At 47.5% G+C, this 27,900-nt stretch overlaps 1 protein-coding gene across 1 annotated transcript; it reads right to left on the bottom strand.

The window, feature by feature from the left end:
- Nucleotides 1-213: 213 nt before the first annotated feature.
- Nucleotides 214-27,259, bottom strand: INTS1 (integrator complex subunit 1). Its single transcript, XM_017813315.1, has 47 exons — nucleotides 27,202-27,259; nucleotides 26,829-27,119; nucleotides 26,118-26,314; nucleotides 25,755-25,892; nucleotides 25,274-25,433; nucleotides 24,863-24,968; nucleotides 24,412-24,598; nucleotides 24,137-24,282; nucleotides 23,723-23,864; nucleotides 23,212-23,388; nucleotides 22,854-22,962; nucleotides 22,039-22,159; nucleotides 21,302-21,379; nucleotides 20,624-20,781; nucleotides 19,504-19,600; nucleotides 19,006-19,097; nucleotides 18,616-18,676; nucleotides 18,019-18,216; nucleotides 17,492-17,621; nucleotides 17,166-17,345; nucleotides 16,925-17,074; nucleotides 16,156-16,335; nucleotides 15,866-15,970; nucleotides 14,868-15,035; nucleotides 14,407-14,518; nucleotides 13,918-14,079; nucleotides 13,017-13,163; nucleotides 12,514-12,612; nucleotides 12,033-12,157; nucleotides 11,079-11,333; nucleotides 10,661-10,820; nucleotides 9,893-10,033; nucleotides 9,330-9,510; nucleotides 9,123-9,246; nucleotides 8,461-8,579; nucleotides 7,357-7,444; nucleotides 6,508-6,734; nucleotides 5,380-5,503; nucleotides 4,776-4,909; nucleotides 4,183-4,375; nucleotides 3,790-3,917; nucleotides 3,202-3,314; nucleotides 2,976-3,089; nucleotides 2,015-2,085; nucleotides 1,408-1,499; nucleotides 1,223-1,332; nucleotides 214-829 (listed from the first exon to the last, which is right to left on the bottom strand). Exons 1-47 carry the CDS (start codon nucleotides 27,257-27,259, stop codon nucleotides 714-716), a joined length of 6,564 nt encoding a protein of 2,187 aa, XP_017668804.1. The 3' UTR covers nucleotides 214-713.
- Nucleotides 27,260-27,900: the final 641 nt, after the last annotated feature.

Raw genomic sequence — 27,900 nt, 5'->3', positions numbered from 1 at the left:
TCAGCAGTTGGTGCTGACCAATCTCATCCATGATACCCCACTGACCCTTCCAAACCTCCTCCACTTCCTGCATATCCTATAAAAGGCCAAGATAGCTCTGTTAGCTCTTGGCCATGGAGACAGGTCTTCCAGAGATCCTTTGTCTAGAATAACAAGACTGAAGAACGGGGAGAGAGGGATGTCAAGCTACACCCAAGAGAGCAGAAAAAGGCATAATGGAAACAAAGAGAATTTTAATTATAAAATAAAAAATTCCCCGAACACCCATTCCCAGAAACCAAAGTGGTCTCTCCCCTTGCACAGATCTGCATGTTCCCTCTAACACAGAGGGTGCAGACACTTCAAATGCAAGGGCCATCACTCCCTTCTGCTCTCCCAGGAGCTCTGCCTTCTTGGAGAGTCAAGAAAACCCAAAAAACAAACTGACACCCACTGCTCCAAGGCCCCGTGAAGGAAGTGGTCCCTGTTTGGCACAATGTTCAGGATATTTTTCTCCCACAATAATGGCATCTTAGCCAGGCAGGTTGATGCTTGCCCTTTTCTGATCTTCAGTCAGCACACTCTCCTTTTCCAGCACAGTCTGGCTGGCCACATCTTCTCTTTGATCCTCCAGCACATGGGTTCCAATGCACTGTCTTCTTACAGGGCTTTAATGCAGCTGATGAGTCCATTAAATTAACTCCTCTGGAAGTGGAACTCTCAGAACCACATCTTCATATCGTGGCCTCCATGTGCAGAATCTTCAAGGCCTCTGAAATCTGAGAGCTGGTGTCGATCTGGCCATACATGCCCACCAGGAAGGCCCTGTGCAGCAACACTGCTGCGTGCTCTGTGGAAGGGATGGACAGCATGAGACTGCAAAGCAAGAGCAACCCGCCAACAGACACTGGGGTGAATGTTTGCAGCTGCACAAGAAATTCTCTCCTTCCATGAGAACATGGCACAATCCACCCTCTAACAGATCTGTGGGTATGTGATCACATGAGGGATCACAACTCAGAGAAAATCTGTAAGGGAGCAAATCTGCTCCAAGGAAGCCTCCCTTGGCTCTGTGTCCCCGTGATGCTCAGACCAAAGCTACTATTGGTATAGGTGTCTGATGGCCTGGTCTAGGCAACACTGACCCTTGGCAACTTCCCAGGGATGCTGTTCCCAGCACAGGACCCCAGCTTTGACCCTTGTGAGGCTAACCATGCCCCAAAGGCAGCAGATCTCAACTTACCTTGGCAAAGGAGGGTGTATTCAGGCAGGTTCCTCAGCGCTGTCTGCACCACCTCGAAGTCTCGGCTGCCAAGGCAGTACATGTAGGTGGGAAGGAAATCTGCAGCAATGCTGGGAGTAAAACATGATAGTGTCAGTACAGCCCAGATCACCAGTCAGGACAGCCTAAGTTCCAGGGGTCCTCACCTGGGGTTGTTCTGAATGGAGCGCAGAGCCAGGCTAAAGGCCAGGTTTCGGCAGGAATCCTCTGATGAACTCATCAGCTTCTGGAGGTTTGTCTGAAAAGTGGACAAATCTGGATCATGAGGCCATCCAAGGAGCACAAACTTCTCAGACTGGCAATACTACCCCTCCACACCAATTCAGCCCAACACAAATCCAGCAGGTACTGGCTGACCCTGGAAACCCCTCTTTGTAAGAAGGATTATCCCGGTTTTGAGCACTTTGAAGTACCCTTCTGTAATCTTACTCCATGTGGGACAGCTGAGCTTTCCCTAGGTTCCAGTTTTTTCAATAGAGCTGTTCTGTTCTCTACTTGCCCCAATACTGGGAAGAAAACAGAGCATTAATTCTCCCTCTGACATAAAATGGATGATGATAGACCCAATGTGCAATGGAGAGAAATACTGCCTACTCTTAGAAGGCCTAATTGAAGATACATTTTTCCTAAGATTCTGCAACAACCACCTAAAAAGCAGAGGAAGGGCAGTGCTTAAGCTGGCTGTGCAACACAGACCCTGGTGAGAAAAAAAATCTCTTCCTTCCAGAGGTAGTTTGAGACACCAACACTCACAGCAAAAAAGGAGAGAATTTCTGGCCTCCGTCTGGACATTTCATCGATGTCTGTCAGCACTTCCAGGATGTCTGGGGGAAGACACAGGTTGAAAGGGTGACTGAAATTCACTGATCCAGCAAAGGATCTTTTCCTTTTTCCCTACAAATCCAATCTCCCAAGCAGTCAAGTTTTCCCACCTGCACACAGAGTTAGTGTAATTAAGGCAGTTCTTCAAAAAAAGAGAACAGAGATGTGCCAGATCAGCACATCCCAACATGCCCAGGCAGATGTGACCAGCACTTCATGCCATGGGCAGGGGAAAGAGTGGAGTGGGGTGTGAGGTTTGCGATCCAGAACACTCTCTTCTGCAACTGAAAGTGTCTTTTTAAAACCTGTCCAGGCAGAGCTCTTCCCTCATATTCTTCCTTGGAAGGAAAACTGTCACCCCAATACCACAACTTGGTTTTGAACACAACTAGGTTTGAACACTGGACACTTGTAATTTCAGAAAACTTTTGGAGAACATTATTGCTCCCATATGCCAGGTTAACATGATTTTCTTCCATGAAAGGGATTCCTAACAAAATCCTGCTTCTCATCAGTTTGGTATTTTTTTATCATTAAAAACATGGCATTTCTTTCAGCACTCCAGACCTGGCTTGACGTGAACTGCAGCACTCCTTGAATTACTCACACCATCTCTCAAAACACTTAAAAGATCCTTGAAGAGCCCCAAAGCAAAGGCAGTTGAAGTACTGCAGAGCTAAGCGCTAACAGCATCATAGGAAGCCTCTGTCACAGAATCACAGAAGGTAATGGACAAGTTAATCCAAAAGTGGAACAACATCCTAACTGCTGGAGACTTCCAAACACAAGACTGAAACAGGAAACTAGCCTGTAGCTGACAGATAAGTAACAGGGTTGGAAAATGTCTTTATTTGCCCTGTGTCTTTGCACGGCTCTGCAGGTCCTCACTTACCCTCCACCGTTTGGCCCCTGGAGAGCCTCTTCATATACGGTGCCATTTCAGTTGGTGTGAGAGGAGTGAAGAGAGACACACTGACAAGAGGGAGAGAGCCAGCTGCTGCTTCATCTGGGGGAGAGAGAGAGCACACAGAAGAATGAGCACAGCACATTTTGGACTTAGCTCCAAAACATACTGCAGGTTCACCAGCTGGAATAACTCTTCCCCCACACAGACTCACCATCTTTCTCTTCATCAGAGCCCCTGTCCAAGGTGCCACTCTTACTAGGCAGACTCAGCCCAGCTAGGAGGGACTTCAGCATTGCTAGGTCACTGTTGTCTGACGACAGGTCACTGAGGGAGAGAGGTAGCATGTTTGGCTTTCAATAGCAATGACATGAGGACAAGTAACAGCACAGATATGTACACTAAACCAAACAAGTTTTCAGAAGCGGAAAAAAGGTTTTTCCTTTCATCATAACTGGAACTCAAATGCATTTTCCCCACATATCTGCAAGTGGGACCCTGCAGACATCACTCCAGGGAAAGACCCTCCAGCTGCCCCTCTGGAAAAGGTTGCAGGGCATTATAACACCTCAACAGGACATTTCGGCCATTACATAAGTTAGAATCACTATCTGACTTCCTTGGGTTCAGTTTTCACCTATAAAAAAGGGATATGCTGCTCACCTCAACAGAGAATTAAGGGAGCTAAGGGTGAAAAAGTGCCATATTAACAGTTATTTTCTCACATCCTCCTGCTGTCTCCTGCCTGATTAGCTCCTGGCAGTCTGACTGTGCATGGGTTAACCAGCATAAGGAAACTTACTGGAGTGGATCCGAGTGCTTCTGCAAGAAGGAGACAGCTGCCTGGGCATTGCAAGTGATGTACTTGTGGATAAACTGGACAAACTTGCTGATGAAGGCAGCCAGGTGCCGTGAGGATTTTCTGTAGTTCTGGGAAAGGATCAACAAGATGAGAGTTAACGAAAAAAAATGCAGCAATGCACTGCCCCGTTCTGCACCTCTGGGTACCAGGGAGCAGTTTCTTGATCTCCTGCCTCCTCTTCAAGCTCTCCAAGGTACTTAATACACTTTTTTGTTCTTAGGCATGTGAAGGTTTTCCCTTCAAATGGGAGAGCTGGGCTGGCCCTGTGTTACACGAGCTTCCCCATCTAGTGGCCGGACGATGGCATACAGAGGCAATCAGGGATTTTCCTACCAGCAGCAGACGGATGAAGGACAGGAGACAGTCCCAGAGTGCCGCCTGGTGCTCGTTCTGGAAGACCTGCGGCTGGAGCAACTCCAGGATCCCCAGGACGTGGATGAAGAAGGTCAAGTGGTTCTGCTGTCTGAACTCCTGGAAATTGAGGTGAACGCGGCCGTGCAGCAGCGCTGCAATCATTGGCAAGTGCCTGAAACACCAAAGAAGAAAATCCAGATCTAGCCCCTTCCTAGAAACAGTTACATGTTGCTACACCTCAGGTGCTGGAAGGAAGCATCCTTTATATTCACTCAGGGTTCTGGACTTGATCTCTGTATCTATAGACTCAGCAAGCCCCATTTCCCACCCATATTCTGTTCTCTAGTCTCCAATTCCAAGAATATTATCTCCTGACAGACATGGAACCAAAAAGAGATGCTGCCTCATTGTAAGAGATAAGACTTTGCTGCCCTTTCTCTTGACCTCTGTACATGAAGGTGAATTCCCTCACCATCATCATGATTGCTGCAAGTTTGTTCCCCTTCCAGGACAAGGGTAGATGCTTTGCAATGAACCCCAGCCACACAGAGGGAGAAAGGGGAGAGAGGTACCTAAGGAGGAGGATAGGATGAGCTACAGCCAGCTTCCTGCAGGCCATATTGGCATCCCACACGCGGCTTTCGGATGACTTGGAGTCACTGGTGTCTGCGAGGAGGTTAATGAATCTGTGAACAAGGGCATCAAGCTAGAAGAAAAATAATGAGTAAGAAGTTTAAATTACAATCCAGCCCGTGGCTCTTCAGCAGTGTTTCCCGATTCCTTTCCAGCTACAGAGGGGGGTTAACAGAAATTATTTTCAGGTAGAATCTGCGAGAAAATGCAACGTTCCAGCTGGCACAGGATCTGAAGCCCACAGTCCCCACAGACATCAAAGCAGGATCAGACATCTGCACACTTGCGTTTTACAGAAGCCTTTGGCACACAGAAGCTTGTGGAGCTTATACTATTTTATAGAAGGACACTGCAAAATAAACCACACCAAAACTCTCTGCTCCTCAGAGTGCAGGCAGGGAAGGGGTAACAGAAGAGCAAAGTAAAGAAACCAAAGTCATCCAGGAAGCTTTTGCCCATCCTCACCTTCTAAACTGGGCATCAAGGTAGCATCTGCTCTGCATACACAATTGGAAAAGGGCTTTCCTATGCCTCTAACTTTACCTTGCAAGTGCTGCTGTCTCTGGCTCCTTCACTGGTAAGAAGCATCTCAGGCATAGGCACAAGGAGCTCAGGTAGCTGCAGGTATATCTGCAGCAGAAGGTCCTGGCAACATTTTCCCACAGAGCTAAAGGAAAAAGGGAGAGGTCAGCCACTGGTTATTACATTAGTTCAACCAGCAAACATCCCAGACCCATCAGATTAGTAACAGCCTTCCTGCACATGGCAAACAGACCCCGTAAAAAGGACAGCCACCACTAATCTCAACAAGTGTTTTTAAGTCTTTGCTTCTTTTGAACTACTCAGATGATTCACTTTCTACAGGGATCCATCCACAGTCTATGGGGATCCATCATTACCCAAATTAGGCCATTTGGAGTTAGAAAACTGCAGTAACAAAGCAGCATAGTACAAGAAAGCTCTGCTTACATCTCCAGTGAAGAGTCCTTGCATGTGGTACTCATGGTCATCCCCATCCCAATTGGAAGACAGTCCAAACCACAACTATTAAGACTAGCCAACATGTTCTCTACACACCTGAAATCCCTGTAGATTCCTGGCATAGTCTGTACTGGGAGGCAGGTCAATGCAATAGCAACTGAGATTACTCAGTATCACCATAAGCGAGGTTGGAATTAGGTCAGTTCCTTTCACTGCCACAAAAACATCATCTTCCTGTTCTTTCCACAGCACTAAAATAGCTGTTAGGAAACAATCTGGTCTCCATTCATCTTTGAGAGCAATCATAACAGCCAGAAGCAGGAAGTATTATGGACAGTGACTCAAGGGATGAGTAGACAAGACATCCCACGTTAGGAACTAGCAATTAAAAATAAGCATTGCCTTAAAGAAAGAAAGAAAAGAAAAAAAGCGTGGCAAGCACTTCATTCTGAAGCCCTAAAAGCAGAAGGGCCCTTAACTTCACTTTTGAAGTCACCTTCCTGGTCCAAGGACCCCTTAAAATGACCTGTTATTCCCCCAAATCTCTGGGAGGACAGCATGCACTTTTAGTACGGGCTCTGGAACATGATGTTCTTAATGAAGACACGCTGGCAAGTCTCACCATTACCTGATTGCCTGTGCTCTAGAACTACAATTACAGCAGACAGTGCTCCCCATTTGCAGCCTCACCTGCTTCCCCACTGCTGGATGCAGCTGGTCAGATACTCCGTCACTTTTTTGATGTTCTCAAGGTCCCCATGAGAACAACTGAGCAACAAAGGCAGCCGAGACTGGATGAGTGTGCAGGAGGCCTCGTCAGCGTTCTGGTACCTGGTCTCTGCTTCAGCCAGGATCAGCTCCACCATGCTGATCAATTCTGATGCCTTCAGGTGGAGCACAAATTCCTCACGGCGCTTCTGTAATGCAAGAGAACACTCCAAATGATTCCACACCAAATTCCAAGACCCTTAGTTCCTTCTAGACACACCTTCCCCAGCTGGAATGGAACACCTCTAGACTTAACTAGACTTAAGAACTGCCCCATATCTTGAGCTCTGAAAGCATCACAGTCCCAAATGAAACCTCTTTACCCCTCCTCCACTTTCTGAATTCATTTACTTCTATCCCAGCATGTGTGATGGCTCAAAAATCATAGTTCAGTCACCATAACAAAGCAATTCTGTGGAGAAGAGAGACAACCTCCTTTTCTTTGTAAAATGGGAATTATCCCATGCTGGGTTTTAGCTTGCTCACCACTCTAGCCTTGTGCCTTTAACAGATATTGTGGCAATTGCTGCAGGGGAAATGCCAAGTGGGCAAACTTTGTGTGTTCCTATCAGCTTTTTGGACTCCAAAACTGCCACTGTAATATGTAACATAGCAGAGCAGCTAAGTAACCAGCTGAGGTACAGGCAGCAAACTTGGCACGCTGCACTTGAATCAATCCAGCCACCTCTTGGCCATGGAAAGATCAGGCACTGTGAAAACATTGCCTCTCACTCCATCTAGAGAGGAATCTTGGAAGAACTGAATCAGTACCTGAGGAGTTCTCTGGTCCCTTCCCTGCCAGATCCGAGGAATGTGAATACAGGCCCACAAGAAATCCAAGGATGCAGTTGGGTCAAACCTGCCAGAAGACAAAAGAAGACAGATTTGCAATTAGAGTCAAGGCAGCCCTGGGGCAGCACACAAACACATGGAAGCATCACTAAACATGATGAGTGCTGTGAAGAAAGAAACATCTGCAAATGTAAAAATAGGATCCATTAAGTCCCGAGAAGGGGTTTGGTTCTGTTCCCAGATTATGACTAAATATTTGTTGCAATAAGCACAGCACAGGGTAGGGAGCAGAACAAATGGCATTCAGCAAGTGGGGGGACTACATGGAGCCTTGCACCACAAGGCCAGGAGTTGGTCATCAACACAGACAGTTGGTACAATCAGACCAGTGACCTTACTGTCCCAGTGTCTAGAACATTCTATCACAGCTGTTATCTTGGATTGCAGAGATTCGTGTAATTTTGAGCAAGAGGTCAACGGTAAAAGAAAAAGCAAACTGAAATACTACCAGCTTTAGAAGTATTGCTGTTATTAGGTGTCAGCATTTCCTGGTCCATAAGTGTAACAAGTTTAAGCACAATACTACTACAGTGGCTCTTCATTATTTGAGAGCTGTGTATAGAAGCTGAGAGCCAGGGCTGCTCCAGAGATCAGAACTCAGAGTCTGACATCAGGAAAGGGCTAGAGAACGACTGACAGTGGAGTTTAGTACAACCAAAAGATCCAGCAGAGCCTGCCCAGGTCCAGAGACAGCCCTCAGTTCACTGTCCAAGCCAACTTGCAAACCCTGTGTTCATAAAGATTATCAACGAGGGTAATGCAAGATGGATTATTCACTATTAGCACTTCCTGTTTAGAACACAGCCCAATCTTTATGTGCTGCTTCCATCAAACAGCAGGTAATATTTATATCAAGGTACAGAAAGCAGCAGGATTGAAATCAGCATCTTTCTCACAAAGTCTGCTTTTGGCTGAGTTACATCTTGCAGACTCACCGTGGAACGTGGCAGCTCCTGTTCTCTCTCAGACATAACGAGTGGCCCAACTCAAAGCCCTTTGCTAGGCCTGAAAAACAAGACCCACCTTTGCTCCCTGTTTCTGCCAAGCAGAAGCCTGATGCACTGGTGCAGCGTGGTCCAGCTGGACTGGTGGGTCAGCAGAGCCAAGAGGTAGGGGCGGAAGGAGGGCACCTGGGACCCTGCCTGAAAGGACCAAATGAGCAAGAGGTGTAATGAAACAGATCCTTGCAACGAGGTGGATGTAGGAGTTACTGCGTGTACTGCATAAGGATGATGATCCAGGGAGGCAGACAGCACAGCAAACTTTATTTTTAGGGTTTAGGATTTGAACTGAAGTACATTCTAAGAGAGCATGGCATCAACCATGATGTTGATGTTTCTGTCTTAGCTTTGGCATAGCACTTTTGGGCAAGCTATTGATCTGTCTGCAAAAATACCAACGAAAACACAGCTGGTTGGGCTGTTATGGGACCGCGTTGTGTCTGCAATACACTTAAGTACTGAAAAGAACACAGCTGAGGAGATAGAAGGATAAGATGAAATATTAACCTTGCACTGAGAAAAATGCACCAGAACTCCTCTCCTAGTCAGCCTGTACTGCTTTGGAACTCATACAGTAACATGTGGCAAAACATAAAACTACCCCTTGCCCCATTTCCAGGTACAAGTCAGTACCCCTGAAGGGTGGTTTCAAGCACAGCAGTCCCTCTACCCAACAACTCTTACTTTGTTCCAGGAGAACAGCAGCTTCTGCTGGAGATCAGGGCAGCTGCTGATCACCTCTGGGTCTAACATCTCCAGCCAGTCATTGAGAAGGCCAGAGGCAGGCCCTGGCCAAGCTGATTCCGCACTGTGGAGGAAACAAAGCCAGTGTAACTGGTGGTATCAGGCACCCAGACGTACCAGGGAATTCCCATCATTCCCTAGGCTCACCTGCAACTGTCCACTTCCTTCTTCACTGGTGTTTCTTCTTTGTCCTGGAGCAACAAGGAGCTCACCACAGCAATTGGTTTCATGGCAGGACACCTGGCAGTGGTCTCAACAGTAGCTGAGAAGAGGACAGTCAGGAGTTCCTCCAGGTATGGAGAGTGAGTTTCAATCAGACCTTGAAGGACTAGCAGAGGGAGAAAGATTCACTCATCAGCTTCAGGATGTGGTGAGAGGCACAGAACCTTATGAGTATTATTGCTGATAGCATGGCTCAGTGAGGAAGAGGGAAGCCTTTTTTAGCTGGGATAGGAGGCTTCCATTTCCCTTTTTGTTAGTGGAATCCAACAGTATGCTGAGAGACCAGCCACAGATCACAGTTTATAACCCCACATGCAGTGCAGGGGGGAAGGAGGTAATACAACATAGGACCAAGCTTACATCAGTTCACATTTTCTGATTCAGGGAGAAGGCATATTCCCACAGCCTGCACAGTAGGCCCTCCCTTGCTGGGCTGGAAGTTCAACCAGCTGCTGCAAGGGGGAAGGAGAGTAGAAGGACATCCATACCTTTGCTGATGAGCTCTGGCTCCACGTTGCACTTCTCTCCTGATTTCAAGGTGGCAATGATGGCACGTACTGTGGAGCTGATCATGTCAGCATCGTGATGGAAAGTCAGAGCTTCTGTCAGGTGCAAGAAGCCACCTCGAACTGCAAAGAAATCACAGCATTGGCATCACAGGAACAAGCCAGTCCCCACATCAGACTTCTCTTCTACAGATGCCCCATGTGGCTCCAGGACACAACTGCTCAAACATAGAAACACACTGGATTCTGCTGCCATTTACTCCCACCAAAATCCTTGACAGCTCTTCTGCATGTTACAGGGACATGTGGCTAAGAGAAAGCTCTGTAACCACAAACCCATTGCCATGTCTAACCTCTGGATTACAGACCCTTCCTCCCAGCAGATGGCAGATGATAAACAACTCTACAAGTCATGATGTGACCTTGTTCCAGAGACATTCCTTCATGCTCACCTACCAGGACTACAGCTCACACAGAACTCCTGGCCTGAGAAACTGGAAGATTTTTCTGAGAGATCTGCTGTACTTGGTGTGATACTACCAGGTGTCTACTGCAAAACCCCAGTGCCAAGTCACTTTTTCTCATCCTCGTGGTGTTTCTATAGCACAGTATACTATTTTTGCTATTCCTTAGGACACCTCTCTAAAAGGCTGCCCACCACACCTCCTGCTCTGGGTGCAGTTTTGTTTCTGTCCTCTTCTCAGCCCACTTTATCCCCTCTGAGTTCCATAAGCTGCCCAATGCCAGTACCATCATTGATCCTGTGCCTTGAGGAGTACTGCACAGCAAAGGCCTTCAGCTGAGCACGCAGGGGACCCTCTTCCACTGCGGGGTTCTCCAACCACTGCAGCATCTGCATGAGCACTTTGAAGAAGAGCGAGGAGAAGGCAGTGTCCTGTGGCATGCAGCGCTGGGGAGTGCAGTAAAAGAGACTTGCTTGTACACACGTCAACGATACAACAAAGATGTCAGGAAAGATGCAGACAGTGGCACACTCTGCCAAGAATACACAGAGCACACATACACCTGCCAGCCTGCATCCAGATGCCTATGGCCGGGCAACCTGAGCCCCTGTGTGTCATGCTCAGCATGACACAGATAGAGAGAGGGCACTGTAGGTTTTCTGTTTCTTCACCCCTCTCTGTTAAACACTCCAGAGATCACTGACCTGGTACTGGTAGAGCTGTCGCATCAGCGGGCAGGAGATGAAGTGGTGGCGGTGCATGGCCATGACCAGGGCACCGCTGTGGGGGGAGTTCAGCAGCGCAGCCACCGCCTGCAGCAGCCGTGCCGTGATCCCGGGAACCTGCGTGTTCCCCTGGCGGATCCGAGCCAGCTCCTGCCCCAGGGCCTGCTGCAACGCCAGGGCCAGTGGGCGCAGGTTTGAATTCTGCCACCGTGGGTCCGGGTTTAGTGGGAAAAGCTGGTGGGATACAAAAGGGAGTAAACTTATGAAAGCAAAAGAAAGGACTTGGTGCACCATAAACATCCTGAGGCAGACGACTGATTTACCTTGTACAATTATAGTGACTGTGGGTTAATGGGAACCTTCTGATACAGCTTTCTCAGTATTTTAATGCCTGGTACATGAACATAAGCAGCATCTCTGCAGCCCCAACATGACTATCAACACTGACACTGCAGGGGAACCATACTACCCAAACACAGACAACCAACTTGGCCAATTAATTCCCTGTAGGCTCCTTCTGGAGTCAATGGAGGGAGGGAGGCTCTGTAAGCAGACATGCCAGAGTACAAATGCTGTTTGCACACAGCTTTGCTGCCAAGGCCCTGTGAGCATTTCACAAATCCTCCTTCCACTGCTGAGAGGAAAGGCACTATACACAGAACAAACAAGGTGCAGAGACAGTAACATGCTAGTAGGCACTGACAGTACCAGGCACTATCGAAAGCCACATCATGTTCCAACTACAACAAAAAAGTCCTGCCACTATCAATTCCATGAGGCTGTAATGGCACAGCCTCATTGCATCAGGGCTTTCATACTTATGGCCTGCAAACACTGCAGGAGGAAGGGGTCAGAAGATGCAAGTAAAAGAGAAATGGGTTTTGTAAAGCTGCTGCAGGGAAGCAGCTAATCAGTTGGAGGTTATAACAGTACCTGCAGAAAGATGCCTGCCAGATCATCTTCTGGGCCCAGAACACGGACCTGGCTCAAGGCCCGGATCCGGCTCTGACTTTGAGAGTTCTCAGGACTAGATTTTGACCTTGCAGTCTCAGCACTGTCTGCAAAAGAAATAAAAGGAAAGACAGGAAAATGCTGTTATGGTAGCTAGCACCTGGAGCCCCAACACTGGATCACCTTCAGCTTTACAGTCTACTACTGAGGAATTCAGCAGCTAGTCTCTTGAGTCCAAGCAAGACCTATTTATTTTTCCATATCACTCAGAAAAACTCATTGTAGTAAACTCCAAAAATATTGGAATTTCTCCTTTTGCCAGGAGCAAAAAACTCTAGCAAGGCCTGGTGTCTAACTGTAGCTTGCTGGTATATTGCAGCAAAACCATTTTTGAAGACAGCTCCCCCCATCCCTCTCAAGAGTAAAAAAGGAGGGAAGTTTGGAAGATGACTTAGAAATTTACCTCGGCGGGCTGGTAAGGAGGCAGTGAGCAGGGAATGGAAAGTCTGGCCTCCTGTTGCCCCTCTCTCATGTTGAACCTCCACAAGATGAGCCATGTAGTCTGAAAAAAAAATACAAGAATACATCGTCATCTCATCCTCTTTAGTAAAGAAGGACGGAATTGGCTGTTTGTACAGCTCCCACAGATAAGAGAATCTGCTCTTCCTGTGGACTTTGTACACATGATGCCTTGAAAACTTTGTTTCTTTCACAAAGTACCTTCCAAAGTATTTTTTAGTCTCTGCACACTTCAATCTACAAAATCTTTCTCTATTTGAGAAAATACAGCCAAGGGCCGTTCAGACAAGCACTAGGGAGGTGTCTACAGTGACAACAAGCTGCCAAAGCAGCCTGTGCACAGTTTGCTGAGCTTGCTTGCATTTTTCCAAGGCAGTCACAGGAAACTGAACAGTCATAAAAACTGTTCAAGTAAAAAGCCTAGTCAGCCTCATCTGAAGCTCTTACTCTTGTCCATGATGTTCTGCTCCAGCGTCTGTGGGTCATGAGACACTGCCTGATCCAGGTACTGCAGAAGTTTGCTCATGCTGGAAACTGGGATTCCAAAGGACTGAACAAAGAGAAGCAGCTGCTGTGGCTCCAGGTCCTGCAGGGCTGAAATACACCAACACTGAGTCCTCAGACCTCCAAATTGCCCACGGAGGGTCATCTTTATTACCTGATCTTTGTGCTTCTGGCTGGACCAGCAGTGACACATTAATGACAGGGTTGCAGAGAGCCTAAAGCTAGAAGTCAGACAGCTGCCTACTATGTTTTCTTCCCTCCGCAAATCATTGCCACCTTATTGCATCTTCCAGTTAATTCACTCACTGGCTAATTTGATCCTTTGTTTAATTTTATTAGAACCTCAGTAACACAATCATTTGTATTAAAAAATAACTTCCACCCTATCGGTTGATGGCTGCAGGCAGGAATTACTGAATAATTCAATCACTGGCTATAGACAGCTGTCATTTAATTAGTAAAATGGGACAAAAGCTCTGAATACCAAGAAGAGAGCACAGACAAGAGGTGCAAGGACCAAAGCAACTACAGGTCTACGGATTTCCACACTGCAAGCACTGCATGCCCTAGGGAAGCAGCGCTGTGCTTCCTGTCTGCTGACTGCATAGCTTAGTTCCATCTGAATTGTTGTAAAAGAGATGGGGCTCCAATTCAGAGTCCCCCCTTTCCTTTAAAATACACAGAAAGCACAATATCCATATAGACTCGCTCCCCTACTTTAGAAGTAATAGTGACTGACTGACCCACCGAAAGGCATCCAAGTAGGATGGGCTGGGCACACTTGAGCACTCTCCCTTTCCTTTCAGGAGGGTCTGAAACACCAACAAAGAGCCCACAGGCTCACCTGCATCCACAAGCCGCGGGACCTCAGAGCGGATCATGCGCAGCTTCAGCCAGTCAGGGAGCAGCAGAGCCTCCTCTGAGGTGTCAACCAGGAAAGCAGTAGGAAGGGGCTTTTTCTCCGGGAACCATATATCCAGTAAGGTATAAAAATCACCATCCCCTGCTTAAGAGTGGATACAAAATTATTTCCCATGTTCACAAACACCTAGACCACCCTGCCCTTCTCTAGCAAATCAATACACCAGAACACACCATCGTTTTAATATTTCCTGCTGTCTGCAGAAGGCAAAAAAAAAAATCAGCCTGCAAATCCTTCACTCTCCGCAGCAATATTCTGATAAGTCTTACAGCTGCAAACAAGTACTGCAAGGGACAAGGCTGTGAGTAGAAGGATTAACATCAGTCTGACCTGTTAGGAGATGGCAGATAAAGAAAAGGCTCTCTATATTGCCCATAAGCCCCTGAAAAAATCTGAGCATACTTCACTAACCTTGAGGCGGCCCCAGTGTCAAGAGAATAACCATGGCATGAACCACAAGGATGTGCATAGTGGCTGTTTCCCCACTAGTCCAACGAAGGAACACCTGATCCTGGGACTCTGACTGCAAAAAGGCAGAAAAAGACAGGATAAGCAAAGGTGGAGACAGAAAGAAGAATGAAATCTTTGAGCTACAGACGAAAGGAGAACATAAGGATGGACAAATTTAGTCAGATCAAAGTTCCCAATATGTTCAACAGTGGCCATAAAAGATTCTCGAGGAAAAGTTAAAAAAGCTTTTTATAAACACATACGCTTGGCTCTGATAATTATCTTGGCATCCAATTATTTTCAGATCAGGGAACTCTTGAACCAAAACTGGTTTATACATAGTCAGTAACCCACAAAGGGCTTCTCCTTTGTTAACATGTCCAGTTTGTGTTACTTGCTCAAGAGGGGCAGGGGGCACTCACCCAGCTGTACACCTCCTCACCCTCCTTGCTCTGCCGCATGCGCTTGATGTAGCGAGAGAAGATGGAGAGAAGAGCCACCAGCACTGCATCTGATTCAGCACTGTAGGAGAGCTTGGAGAAGAGGTGGGACATGATGGTGGAGCGCTCCACTATTAGTCGGGCTACATCCTGCAAGGGAAAAAGACCCACGAGGTCTTTACTCCTGTTTCTTTGCATCACATTCTCTGGTTTCCACCACCAGCCCAGTTAACACCACTCTGGAGATCAACATGTGGAGTCAAGAGTAGAACTGACACAACAGGGAAAAGGCCAGTGCTTTGCAGGCACCTTACAGTGTCCCCAGCTGAGCACAGCTGCATTCTGATGCATCCCACTACAAAGTAAGCATCTACATAGTAAAAATCTGCATTTCTCTGAAGAAAAAAAATCTACCGACTCTTATAGTTTAACCTCCACGTGTCTAAACAGACCTATGGAGGCAGGACCAGTATATGAGCCTTAAAAGTAATGACAAAAAGCACCCAGAGATAGAACAATGAAAGAAAAATCATTGTTAAAAAACAAACAAACAACTACCAAAAGCTTTTTAAAAAAAATAAAAAAACAAACCCAGAAATCTAGCTTTGGTCATAGGCGAGTGCATGTCCCACCACTAACATTCCTGACTTCCCATTCTCTCCCCAGATACATGTGACTGCAGGTTTAGCACCTCCTTGCTTATAAAACATTGCCAGGTAGTGGGATTTCCTTCAAACCACTATCCACCCTTGCATTCCCCATTCCACCTCTTAGGCTGCTGGATTGGAGGTCATTGCTCTGCTATCATTTCATGATATGACCTATAGACACAGGTTGCCTTCCAACACATACACAGAGACACAAACATGCAGTTACCAGTCACATGCTCCCAAAAAACTCATCCTGCTGGTATAGCAAGTCCCATGCCTACCACTGTCCTGGGACATGCCACATGTCCCCCACGCAATCCCTCCTCTCACCAGAGCAAGGTCGTTGTGCTGTCCCTGCTCCTCCACTGGGGCGTGCTGGGAGAGGTACACCAGGTAAGCACTGATGGTCTGGGGATCTGTCTCCATGTGGATGGCCTAGAATAAGACTTCCTTTCATCAGAAATCCAGATTTAATGAAAACAAGCATCAGCATAAGAAAAATTCTTCTGCGAGTATATAAACACATTGATGTCACACCCAGATGGTTTGTTCAGATTTGTTTTAGCATGAGTAGAAAAAGAATAAGCTGGACACTCATGGCTTCAGCTGCCAACACCCACCTGCTGCAAAGCCAGAGCTGTTGTTGCTCTCACACTGTCGAACAGTGGCAGCCTCGGGAGGTCCCTCAGCAGCCACTGATATCCCTGCAGCAGCTCGGAATCACCAGAGTCTTCTTCCATGGGGTGATCTTTCTCCTCTCCATCACGCATTCCTCCTTCTGACAGCACCAAGGACAGGCCCTGCAGAAGTCACACAAACACAGCTGTTGCATTTGAAGCCACTGCTGGACTGCTAGTTTCATACTAGTGAATATAATAGAAACAAGCTTCAAACTCCATGGAACGATCCAGATGCAGCACACAACAGGTTGCATCTCTCATATAATGTGTTCTCTTGACAGATACTCTGCTTGAAGTTTCAGTCTTCTCTGAGCATAACCTTTCTGAGCTCCCTGCAATTCTCTTTGTCTTGACTATGCTCTAGAGCACCAGACACTCACTCATTTACACTCCCCACAGACAACAGCCTCTACCAATTACTCCCTGTAGCACATGATCTGCTGAGTCTACACCTGAACTTCACAGGAAACAGAGCAAAATCCAGCTCTATCTTGAGAAAAAGTACAATTTGGCTGTTGAACAAAAACTTGTGAGCAGCAGGGAGCAGAAGTGCATTTTAATGGGGTTTGGAGATTGAGACAAGTCAATCTCCAGTGAAGGAGGATGACATGAAACAATTTCATTTTGCTGGCTCTGAACTCGGGATAATCCAGGGCTCTGCCCTTGGCTTCTAACACACCCCAGTCAAGAAGATTTTCATTCTGCTCACCTTCATGGCCAGGACCCGTGAGGCCACTTGGGAGGAACTCAGGCGTCGCAGGAAGTAGTCAAGGACCTCGCAGGTTGTCTGTTCATCTGCTTTGGGACCCAACAACAAGTCTTGCAAGCGTCCAAGCAACTGCCTCTGTTTCTGTTGTCTCTGCGGAGAAAGAAGTTGGCCTGTTCAGTGAAATCAAATCTGGGATGCACAGAAAGTAGGTAACAGAAGGGATTCCCAAGAGACTACTCACCTGGCGTTTCTTGGCACGCTGGTCCTTACTCTCACCCTCCTCTTCTTCTTCACCTGAGGTTGATTCATCAGCAGCATCGTGAAGCAGGAACTCACAAAGGCACTGCACGGGTAGGACGTCCAAGGAGCCCTCGCTGGACTGAACCAGATCTGCCAGCCATGGCATTGACTGCGAGGAGGCCTAGGGAGAAGAAGAGTAACAATATGAGAACATGGATGCATCACACTGATCATTTAATTTCTGAGCAATACACCACCTTCTCCTGCATCTCTTTTGCCCCTCACTCAAGTTTCAGAGGCAGGGGATCAGCTCCCAACACAGCCCACCTGTCTTTGAATGATGTTGAGGAGAAAGTCAGGATGACGACTACGACAGAGAAGGTGGCCCAAGCGAAGTGACTGGTTCAGGCTTTTCACTTGCTCCAGGACATGTGGTGGAGGTCTGCGAGGGGGGCCCCTGCCAGACAAACAAGAAGTTATCCACAGGCTGACAGACTTTCACTCTGGTATGATGAGGATCAGTCAGTTCAGTAGTGCACAAGGGACGCATGCAGGTAGCAAGAGAAGGAGAAGAACCAAGTGTGACACATATCGACGTGTGCAAGGCCAGGTTGGACAGGGCCCCAAGAAACCTGGTCTAGTGGAAGGTGTCCCTGCCCATGGCAGGGGCTTTGGAACTTGACAGTCTTTAAGGTCCTTTCCAACACAAATAATTTTGTGATTTTATGATCCCGTGGGCTACCAAACCTCAGGGTTCTTCTTGCCCACATCAACTACCCTGTAAAGCAGTAGGGTTTCCTGAGTAGTGCTATCTAGAATTTTATGATGGCATCAGAATGCAAAAGGTTACTTACTGAGGGTCCAGACTTGTCAGCTGGGACAGCAAGAGGCTGCTACTCTCTGTAATTGTTTGTTTTGTGGATGCAGCAGCCAGATGGCCCTCAAATGCAAGAATCTCCTGTTTTTCTCTCTGGGAGATTTGAAGTTCACGATTAATCATCTCTGTGCGCGTCTCCTCATCCGTCAAGGTACATTGAGGATAGGAATAATTACTGAGAAAATAAGTGAAAAAGAGGAAATAGTTATCTTGTTCTATGCAAAAGTCATGAACCATAGTCAGAAAGAACCCAGGACGTTGGCTCTGACAGACAACATAGAAAAAACAAGGCAGTTTCCAAATGGAGCCAGGAGACTGAAACCTTTTCCGCTAAGCACATCACAGTCAACCTCCCCTTTTTCTCAGTTTTATTCCCTTACTTATAATATTGCTGTTGAGAGAAGGCACTTTTCTCACTCCAACTGCAGTGCTGCTGCTTATTTTAAGCTTATTAAGACAGCTTATTTTACACCAGTCCCACTGGAAAGGAAGGAGCCACATGGCACAAACATAAATCAGAAATATGTGTTTTCAGTGGTCTATTTGATTTTTGTAGGGATTTAACCATACTAACTTGGTCATGACCATTTCCATGAGCATCTTTAGAGAAGGGTACTCCTCCCATGCAGCCAGACCTGCAGCAGAGAAGAGAAGGACAATCAGGAATACAGGAAAAAAATCAGGGCCTTTATATATATTCTAATGCATTCCAAGGTGGGGAGACACAAACTCAATTGAGAACAGCTCATAACATTTAGAACACAAACAAGGTAATTCCAGCCACATGCTAGTCCAAATCCCACCTCTGTGTATGTTTGCACCCACAGGTAACACACAGTTATTTAACTGCAGTTACCTCACCAACCCAGCACAGGCCTTGCACACAAGCAACCGGACTCCAGCAGAAAGCACCTGGGCCAAGTTTTGCAGCAGAACTAGTATCCTGAGAAATGTCTACACTCACCAATGTTTTCAGGATTGAATGCAGCCACTACAAGCAGGAGAGGCCAGGCTTTCCAGTAGAGAGTAGAAATAGCTAGATTTGGAGGCTGGTACCTGCAAAAGCCATCAACAGATAGAAGTGGTCAAATTTGGTTCCTTAAGCCCATCTCAAGTCTGCTTTTCTCCTTAATCATGCACTGTTTAGATTCTGTCAGCTCAGTGGTTTTCCCAACAAACAAACACAAAAAAAACCCCCCTCAAGAGGGACAGCTGAAGGTTCAGCTGAAGATTTCTAGAGCAGAAAGGTCAGAGTGCTTGCAGAGCAAAGTTCATTCCATAACTCGGGTCTTGATTGCTCTAGAGAAATTCCCACCTGAACATGACCCTGAAAAAAGCCTCCTTGTCATTTTGTTATTACAAATTGTAGTAGAAAAAAGCGTCTTAAAATCTATGAGCAGGGAGTGTTAGTCAAGGTGAAAATGAGCCAGATCACAGCAAGATTATCTGTGTGATGTCTTACCCTGGGGGTAGCTGGATATTCTCTGGATGGTGATAAGTGCACAGATTTAAGACTGCATCGATCAGCTGGATTCTTTCTACCCTCAGGACCTCGACATCTGGAGGAGAAAAGACTGAACAAGTTATTGACCTGTCTACTTACCTGAAAGTCCTTCAAGAAAAGCATCACAGTATAAGAAAAATTTTACTTCAAGCAACTATATTATTGTGGGCTTGCTCATGATATTACAGAAACAAAAAAACAACAACATTTAGAGAGCAACAACACTTAAAAAAAGCTCCAAGTCAATATATAAGGATATCAAGCTTTTCAGCTGTAATTCAGTTTAAATTCTTTAGGGTAGTTTTTTCCCCAAATGTATCCAATATACTTGTAACTTTTTCAGAACTTGAATACACTCCTTCAGCTGAGGAGCGAATCTGCTCAGAACTTCTGGGGCTCAGAGGAACTAAAAATGCATTTCAACTTCGTTGCAAGTTTTTAGACTCCCTTTAACTTAACTCTGAGTCTTCCAGCATTTCAAATGGTGCAGCATTTCCCCTCAAATCTACCACAAACATGCACAGCTCAGCTGAATGGACATATTCCCCAGTGATGCAGGAATTTAGACAAACAAATGCTAAATGGATTCATAAAAGCATAAGAGTAAAGACTGCTTTTGTAACTGCTATTCTGTAAGTGTTTGAATTATGGACTTGGGAAGAGCACACAATATATTGGTTAATTAGTTTGATTTCCAACCATTCCATTTTTGCATAGCCTTAAAATTTCATTTTACAGTATGTATAAAGGATTAAATTGAATTTAAAAACGCTGACTCAAAACTCTGGGTGGTTGTTCACAGCCCTTCATCCTCAACACAACCAATAATTTCCCAAACACTCCACGATACAAAATTAGTAACAGTGAGAAACAGTAAGAGCAAATAAGCTTCTCTAGTGAGAAAGCAACAGCAGTACATGTCTGGCTTTGAGCCAAATGCTTGGCCATCACGACTAAAATATGCTTTAAGTGACGCAAAGGCTCTTGTAGGCGGTTGGAGCTGTCTCAGCCCTGGGTGGCAATAAGAGGACAGAGAGAGAAGCAACCACTTGCTGGCTGGAGCTTTGTGCAGCCTCACCATCTGCCTGCACAGCTGCAGCCCGCTTCACCAAGTGGTCAGCGAGCTCCATGGCATCCGCGGGGCCCAGGGGCAGGTCCCGCGACAAACCAATCACCAGGATCCGCATCAGTGTGTCCTCCAGGATGGGCACCTCGGAGCACAGGCGAAGGAAGAAGCTGCAGGAGACACGAGACATCAGTCACACTTCTCTGGACAGTAGTGTGAGGGCTCCTGAACCCTTCACAAACCCTAGAACCCTTCTGAGCACAAGATACATCACAGCTTAGTTTACAATATCTTCCCTGGTCTCCAGCTCCAAATGCAACTATGTGAAACAAATTATTATTGGAATATCAGTTGCATTGCCTTGTACCTCCACACTTCAGCTTGCTTGAGTCTGAGCTCCCTAATGTTACCCCAGTAACCCACACAGTGCAGGGCTATCCTCCTTACAACTACAGCATCAAGATACAGAACAGCTTGGCACAGGGAACAGGAATGAAGGAGAAAGAAGAACAGATGGAGAGTGGAACAACACCCCTCAATTTCACAGCAATGTGACAGATGAAGAAAATCTAAGCACAGTTCCAAGCATTTCCAACACAGAGCTATATAAGGATCACCAGAAAACACCCATTCCTCTGCCTCCAGCTACAGCAGCTCCCCACCTGCACCCGTTACGGGAGGGGCACTCACTTGCGGTCACTCTCAGGGGGCCAGTTGTCCCATTTGTAGTAGGTTTCTGGCTGTTCTGTGAAGAGCACCTTGTGCAGGCTGTAGAGATGAAGAGGACAGTAAACACCATCTAAGTGAGGCTCAAGAACACATACAACCTTTCAGTCTCCCCAGACTCCTGCTAATGTTCCCACCCCACACGTGAAGGAGCCTCCTCAGATAAGTGAGTCTAGCAAAGGTAACAACGTGAATCAGAACAGAGAGGACTATACAGTATGGGCCCTGGGCTTTTATACCTTCAGTAACATATCCTGCTTACTATTAATTCTGGCTTAACCTGCCTCAGTAATGTCTTGTACCAAGACTCCAGGACACCACCTGTCCTCCAAGAGGCAGACAGGGAAGACAGAACTATCTGTGGAGCCCTCAACGCTACAGCCTAAAAACGGATGTCAGACAAAAAAACAACAAGGGGTCCACAGGGATTGTGTTTGGTCAGGTAATTAGAAATCTCTTATTGAGTGGACATAAATAATACAAATTGGAAAGATTTTCCATTATCATGTATTTCTGGTAAGAGGATGCATCTGAAGGAATTTCAGAGAGAGAGACATTCTCAGCCTGAACCCTGCTGAAACTGTTTCTGCTACTTGTCTGATAAGGGCAGAGAAATCTAACCAAGCCCTGTCATATGCCTGATTTTTCCTAATATATCACACTGTTGAGGAAGGGACAGAGATGACCAGGCTGACTCTCACCAGTGCACATAGTCCTTTGGAGCCAGCTTGCTGATAGATGGAACAACTGTATGAAGCCACCAGACAGCATCACGTTGGATAGCAGCAATTTGGTTTTGGAAAGAGCGCAGCACTTCCAGGTCTGAAAAACAGTCAGGTCACAAAGTACACACACATGTACCAAGAGCCTCATCAGGAGCCAAGCAGGAGGGTGGCAGTTTCAAGAGTAGACAGGTACCAGGGCTCTGAGGCATCACAGAATCACAGAATGGTTTGGGTTGGAAGGAACCTTAAAGACCATCTCATTTCAAGCCCTGCAATATAGGCAGGGATACCTTCCACTAGAGAAGGAGAACCAGAGAAGGGGAGTAGTATATCAGAGAGCCTTGAGCACCCCAGCACTGACAGCACATGTATTTTGCTTTCTGACATATGCTGCAGCAAAACCCCCAGCATGTAGCACAGGTGAATTAGCTTTGTGAGGAGAAGGCATCTGGGCAGTCACTTCAGTGCCATCCCAAAGGCCTGTGTTCTCAACCCACAGGTACTTGGTAATCCTTACGGCTGCCCCTTCAAGATTAAGGCTCCCCCATACAGAGCTTCCTTTCCCCAGCCTCTCAACCACTGCTTTCATAGATACAAGAAACACCCAGCCACACAAATGCCACATCTCCTATCTCTGTCAGTCTCAGGATGATAGCAGGCTCCCCCATGCCTCTATTCAGAATGGAGGCTTTCACCCCTTCCCAGCCCCAGTTGCAATGTTCTCCCAACATCAGAGGCAGACATCTGCCAAGCTGCCCATCTTCAGAGGGAATCTAGGTTTTTCTGCTTACTCTTTTTCTCTCCTTTATCCCAAGCAATTCCAGCCTCCTTCACCTGGGCTGTGATACCAAGCATCATGGAGACAGCTAGCAGATCAGTTATGTGGATGACAAAACGCTCCTTAAAATAGAAAAAGAAAAGTGAGTTGAATCAGCAATATCCAAAGCTGCCTTCTGGAAGTGTTTTCTCATAAAAAATGATGATCATGGATGTTTGGAAATGAAATATGGGAGTGCTGCTATGAGACACACAAATAGTGACTCACTCAGATACCAAAGAGCAAAAGAAAGAACGTTCAGAAAAGCAGACACAAGAACAGCCCAGTACGTCACTGGCACATGCAGAAGCACAAGAGTCAAAAAGCAGTACCTTGAATTCCATTTCTGCATACAGGGCCTCCTTGCGTTCCTGCATAAGACCCAGACAGAAGGCCTGGAAGTTGATCTCATGCTTTGTCTGTTTGATGATCTCTCGCAGCAGAGCCCGCGAGGCCCGCAGGTAATCGTCCTTGGTGGTCAAGAGGTCCTGGAACACCATTGCCAGGTACTGGGGCCACACAGAAAGAGAAACCCTTCAGTGCACTGTAATGAATCTGCATCCACAAAATGAAGACACAAGGAAACCTCGCTGGTGGTGTCCTGTCCTCCAAACTGTAATAAGCTTCTCTCATGAAACTGTATTACCACAAGATTGGTCACCCAGAATGTGGGAGTTAGAAAATGCCCATGTATGTTTATTTCTACCAAAAGTAATAATAATATAATAGTATGGTACAGATCAGACAGCTGTCTGTGAAAAGATTCATCTGACCCTCAACTCAACTAAATCTGTCAAGTGGGGTTCTGGGGTCACCATCAGTCACACAGGACACTGCACCTACCTTTGGAGCTTGCTCTGAGCTGTGCTGAAGCACAGTATACAGGATCTGCATGTTGTTGGGATTTCTTGCATTTGATAGTTCATTGAAAATCACAAACTTAATGGTGGTGCCCAGGTTATCCCTGTGTGCATTCAGCAGTTCTCTGCAAGGGAAGACCAGAGATACCTGAACTGACATTTCATTGCAGCTGGACACACTATTCTTACTTCTCTTTGAACTATTTAGCACACAAAAGTGAAAAGGATGGAACAGCATATATGTCCAACAATATCAAAGGACTATTGAAAGACTTCCAGGACAATGAAATTCATATAAATGAACACAGGACACCCCTTAGTCCAAGCTGGTATTTAAAACCAATCAAGGCCAGACACATCTTCCACAGTGCTTTCTCTGACAGACCCAGTCACTCACCTGACACACAGCATGTAGTGATTGAGAAGGACTTTTGGCTTGAGACGAATCTTGATCAGGTTGGAGATAACTTCCATGTCCTCTGAGCTATGGGTGTTGCAGTTCATACAGACTGACATCAGCAAGTCCTGAGCTGGCTTGGTCAACTGCAGAGGAAGAGCAGAAAGGCTCCAGTCACTTGCCATTACAGATCAGAAACTTAAGTGGGATACAGTATGCAGCCCTCCTGCCTGGATTTCACACCAGAGTTGTGTTTCAGCAGCTCCTATCCTTACCTTTGGGTTCTGCAGCCACATCTCCAGCCTCTGCACAGCCATCTGACGCACCTCTTTGTAGCCACAGGTTGCTGTCAGCAGTCGAAGAAGGTTCCTGGAGACATTGTCCATGGGCTGGCGCCGGTTGAGCTGGTCCCGCAGCATGTCCAGGACATATTCCTCCACACTCTCTGCAAGGTCTTCATACCTGGACCACACAAACTGCACTTTATTAATTTCCACACAAGCTAGTGCAAAGATCAGCATTCTTTCTTGTTTGTGGTATACATTATGAACAAATAAAATCTACTCTTTTCTTCAGGAACCAGTTTTATCCAATGCTCAACATCCCCCAGCAGGTGCCACAGGACAGGTAGTGCAGAGAGGGAGCTCTCTGCCACAGCTCTGCAGGGTGGGTAAGTGCAGACACATCTGCCACACAGTTGTGTCAGGAGAGGACAAGGCGCTGTACCTGGGCATGAGCTGGCCCGCCTGCTCTGGGCTCATCTTCTCCTCTGCAATCAGCAGCTCACTCTGGCTGTCTTCCTCCTCTGTCATGGAAGGGTGTGGGCTACTCCCTGAGAGAGACCAGAACACAGCACACTTCATGAGACAACACCCCTTTCCAGAGATCAATCACACTGAAGGAGGCCACAGTCAGTCATGTCCTCACACCACATCACACATACAGGCCCACTTTTCACTACCCTCAAACATCCCCTGGATGTGAAAGAGCCTTAAAGAGAGGAAATGCAGTGGTTGGAACTCAAAGTCTGGTCTACATGACTCCATTCAATAAAAAACTATTCTCACAAGTCACTAAGTGCAGCAGGCTCCATCCTCTCCCTGAACCTTTGTTCCTGGTTCCCAAACATCTTCTTACCAGCGCTAAGGTCCCCTCCGCTACGTCCAACTTCTCCATGCAAGAGCATGGTCTTAGGAGGCATCTTTGTGTTAAAAGCTGTTTGGATGTTATCCACAAATGTCTTGCAGTGAGGGCTGTCCACCCAGATGCGCTCCCCAAGGGAGTCCTCAATGTACACCTGCAGAGGGGAACACAATCCATGTTCATGCTTTTTTTTTAACTGATTAATCAAGGGAATATTTGTGAGATTTTATGGATTTCCAATACGCAAATGCAAACTAGCAAACTAGGAAACTAGCATGACCACAGATGAAAAACAGACCAGATAACTGCAGGCAAATCACATAAGAGCAAAAACCCACAGGACACTGGCTACCCCCTTCCCTATAGCAGGAATAAATCCACTGCTGTTCTCCTATCCCAACACACCCACGCCTCCCAACTCCGGCTGATTTCACCCAGACTGCCCACCACACAGAAGCCTCCGTGGTTCAACAACCTTGACAAAGATCTCTGGCCAGTTCTCATCCTCTTCATAAGCTGCCATGAGAAGGTTGCAGGCCAAGACTGACACGAGGCTATTCCCTTTGGCTTTGAAGTTGATGGAGGCATCTCTTCGGAGGAGGCTGCACAGCGCCTGGAATGTCATCCACAAAAAATAAAATAAACAAGTCATCTGGCAAGAAAGCATACAGAGAAGCTGTAGAAAGAGAAATACAAATTGCAGCAGCTTGCAACAGAGTTCTGGCATTTACAAAGATATCAGAGGTCTATGATTTACAAAGCCATGCTCTGACCTGAGAGAGCAACTCTACTCACAAGCTGGCAGCAGGGATGCATCAGTAAATTCACGAGTCCTCACCTCAATAACCCCTTCGGTGGCAAATATGTTTGGTTTGATTTTTGCCAGGTACATGAGGCTCAGGTACAGCGTGGTGTCAGGTTTGGCTCTGTTCATCTTCAGCTGTTTCACAGCTCCACACAGCACCCCCTCAATACGGTCATCGTTGCCTTCTGCTTCTGCTGCTTCAATCTCATCCAACAACACCGTGGGGGCAACTGCAAGCACCAACACACAAACATCAGCATTACCCTCATGTGAAACAACCTGCCCTGAGATGCTGCAGGACAGCAAAGCATGGACCAGCTCACCCACAGCCCCTGCCACAGCTTTTTCCTACTCAACTGCCACTAAAAGTTTTATTTCACACCTGACAATGCCCCTTGATTATCTTTTCATGCTAGCAGACTCCTCTCCAAATGTATCAAACACCAGAAATGGAATGACAATTCAGAAGGCAACGTTCAGACCCGGACTCCGCTAAGGAAATATGTGAATAAAATACCACAATCCAGACTCAGAGATTTCCTCAGGGATTATTTCAGATGCTGCTATTAAACAGCTCTCAGACAGAATGACCACAACCCAATGCAAAGAGAGGAGAAAATTGATTTCAGCCCTATATCCAGCAGAGGAAATACAGCGTTTGGGCTTCAAGAAAGGCTCCAGGGAAAGAAGAACAGAAGTTTCTCCCAGGCTTCCTGCGAGGGCAGGAGCACAGCGAGGCCTCACCTTCGATGGGGATGACAGACGGCTCCTTGATGGAGGGCGAGATGGCTCTTTTCTCCGCCACGGCCGCCTCTGCCAGGCGGCCCAGGGCGCTGAGGGGCGGCGTGGAGGAGAGCTTGGGGCGCTTGGTGAGCCCGGGCAGCCCCGCCGGGCCCGCCAGGGCGGCGGCCGCGTCCCGCTTGCGCTCCGAGGGCAGCCCGGGCGGCGCCGGCTTCAGCAGCGCCACGGCCGCCTTGCCCTCGCCGCTCTGCCCCTTGGAGCCCAGCGCGATGAAGTCTCCGGGCGGCGGGTGCGCTGCGAGGGGAGACACGGGGACAGTGAGGGACAGTGACAGTGACAGAGAGAGCAGCTCCCCGCACGGCCCCGCGGGACTCACCGGAGGGCTTGGGCACGGCGCTGGGCCGCCGCACGGCCGCCGCCTTCGGCCGGTTCATGGCGCCGCAGAGCACCGGCCCCGGGACAGACCGAGCGACGGACACCCGGGACCGAGCGACGGACGGACGGACCGACCGACGGCCGCTACACGGAAGCGGAAGCGCCGCTCTGCCGCTCCAGGGCGGCACCGCCCGCCCCGCCCCGCCCCGCCGGGCAGCGCCGTCTGCCGGGCCGGAGGGAGAACTGCACCTCCGGCGGGCGCGGTCGGGGGGGTCTTGGGGGGATTTGGGGATGCTGAGGCCAGGGAGGGGCTGGGAATGGGGGGACTGAGACTGCGGGCTGTTTGGTGGTGCTGATTGCGGGGGTCTGGGAATCAGAGAGGGGAGTCAAGGGGCTGGGATGGGGCGCTGGAGTTAGGGGTTGAAATTAGGGGCTGTTGGGTGATGCTGGGCTGGGTCCCCTCTCACAGGCAAGAGGACAGAGCCTCAAGCTGTGAGGATCAGAGAGTCAAAGGAGTGGGTGGGGGCTGGAGTCAGGGGCTGAAACTGGGGAGCTGAGAGTAGTGGCTGAAATTTGGGGTCTGGGATGTGGCGCTTGCATTAGAGGGGTTGGATTTGGGCTGAAATTGAACAGCCAGAATCAGGGGGATGGAATCAGGAGAACCAAGGTCAGGGACGTAAAGTTTGGGGTTTCCACGGCA

Source organism: Lepidothrix coronata, unplaced genomic scaffold (assembly GCF_001604755.1).
Source record: "Lepidothrix coronata isolate B3197 unplaced genomic scaffold, Lepidothrix_coronata-1.0 Scaffold41, whole genome shotgun sequence".
Classification (NCBI taxonomy): Eukaryota; Metazoa; Chordata; class Aves; order Passeriformes; family Pipridae; genus Lepidothrix; species Lepidothrix coronata.
This window is presented reverse-complemented; position numbering and strand designations above follow the sequence as displayed.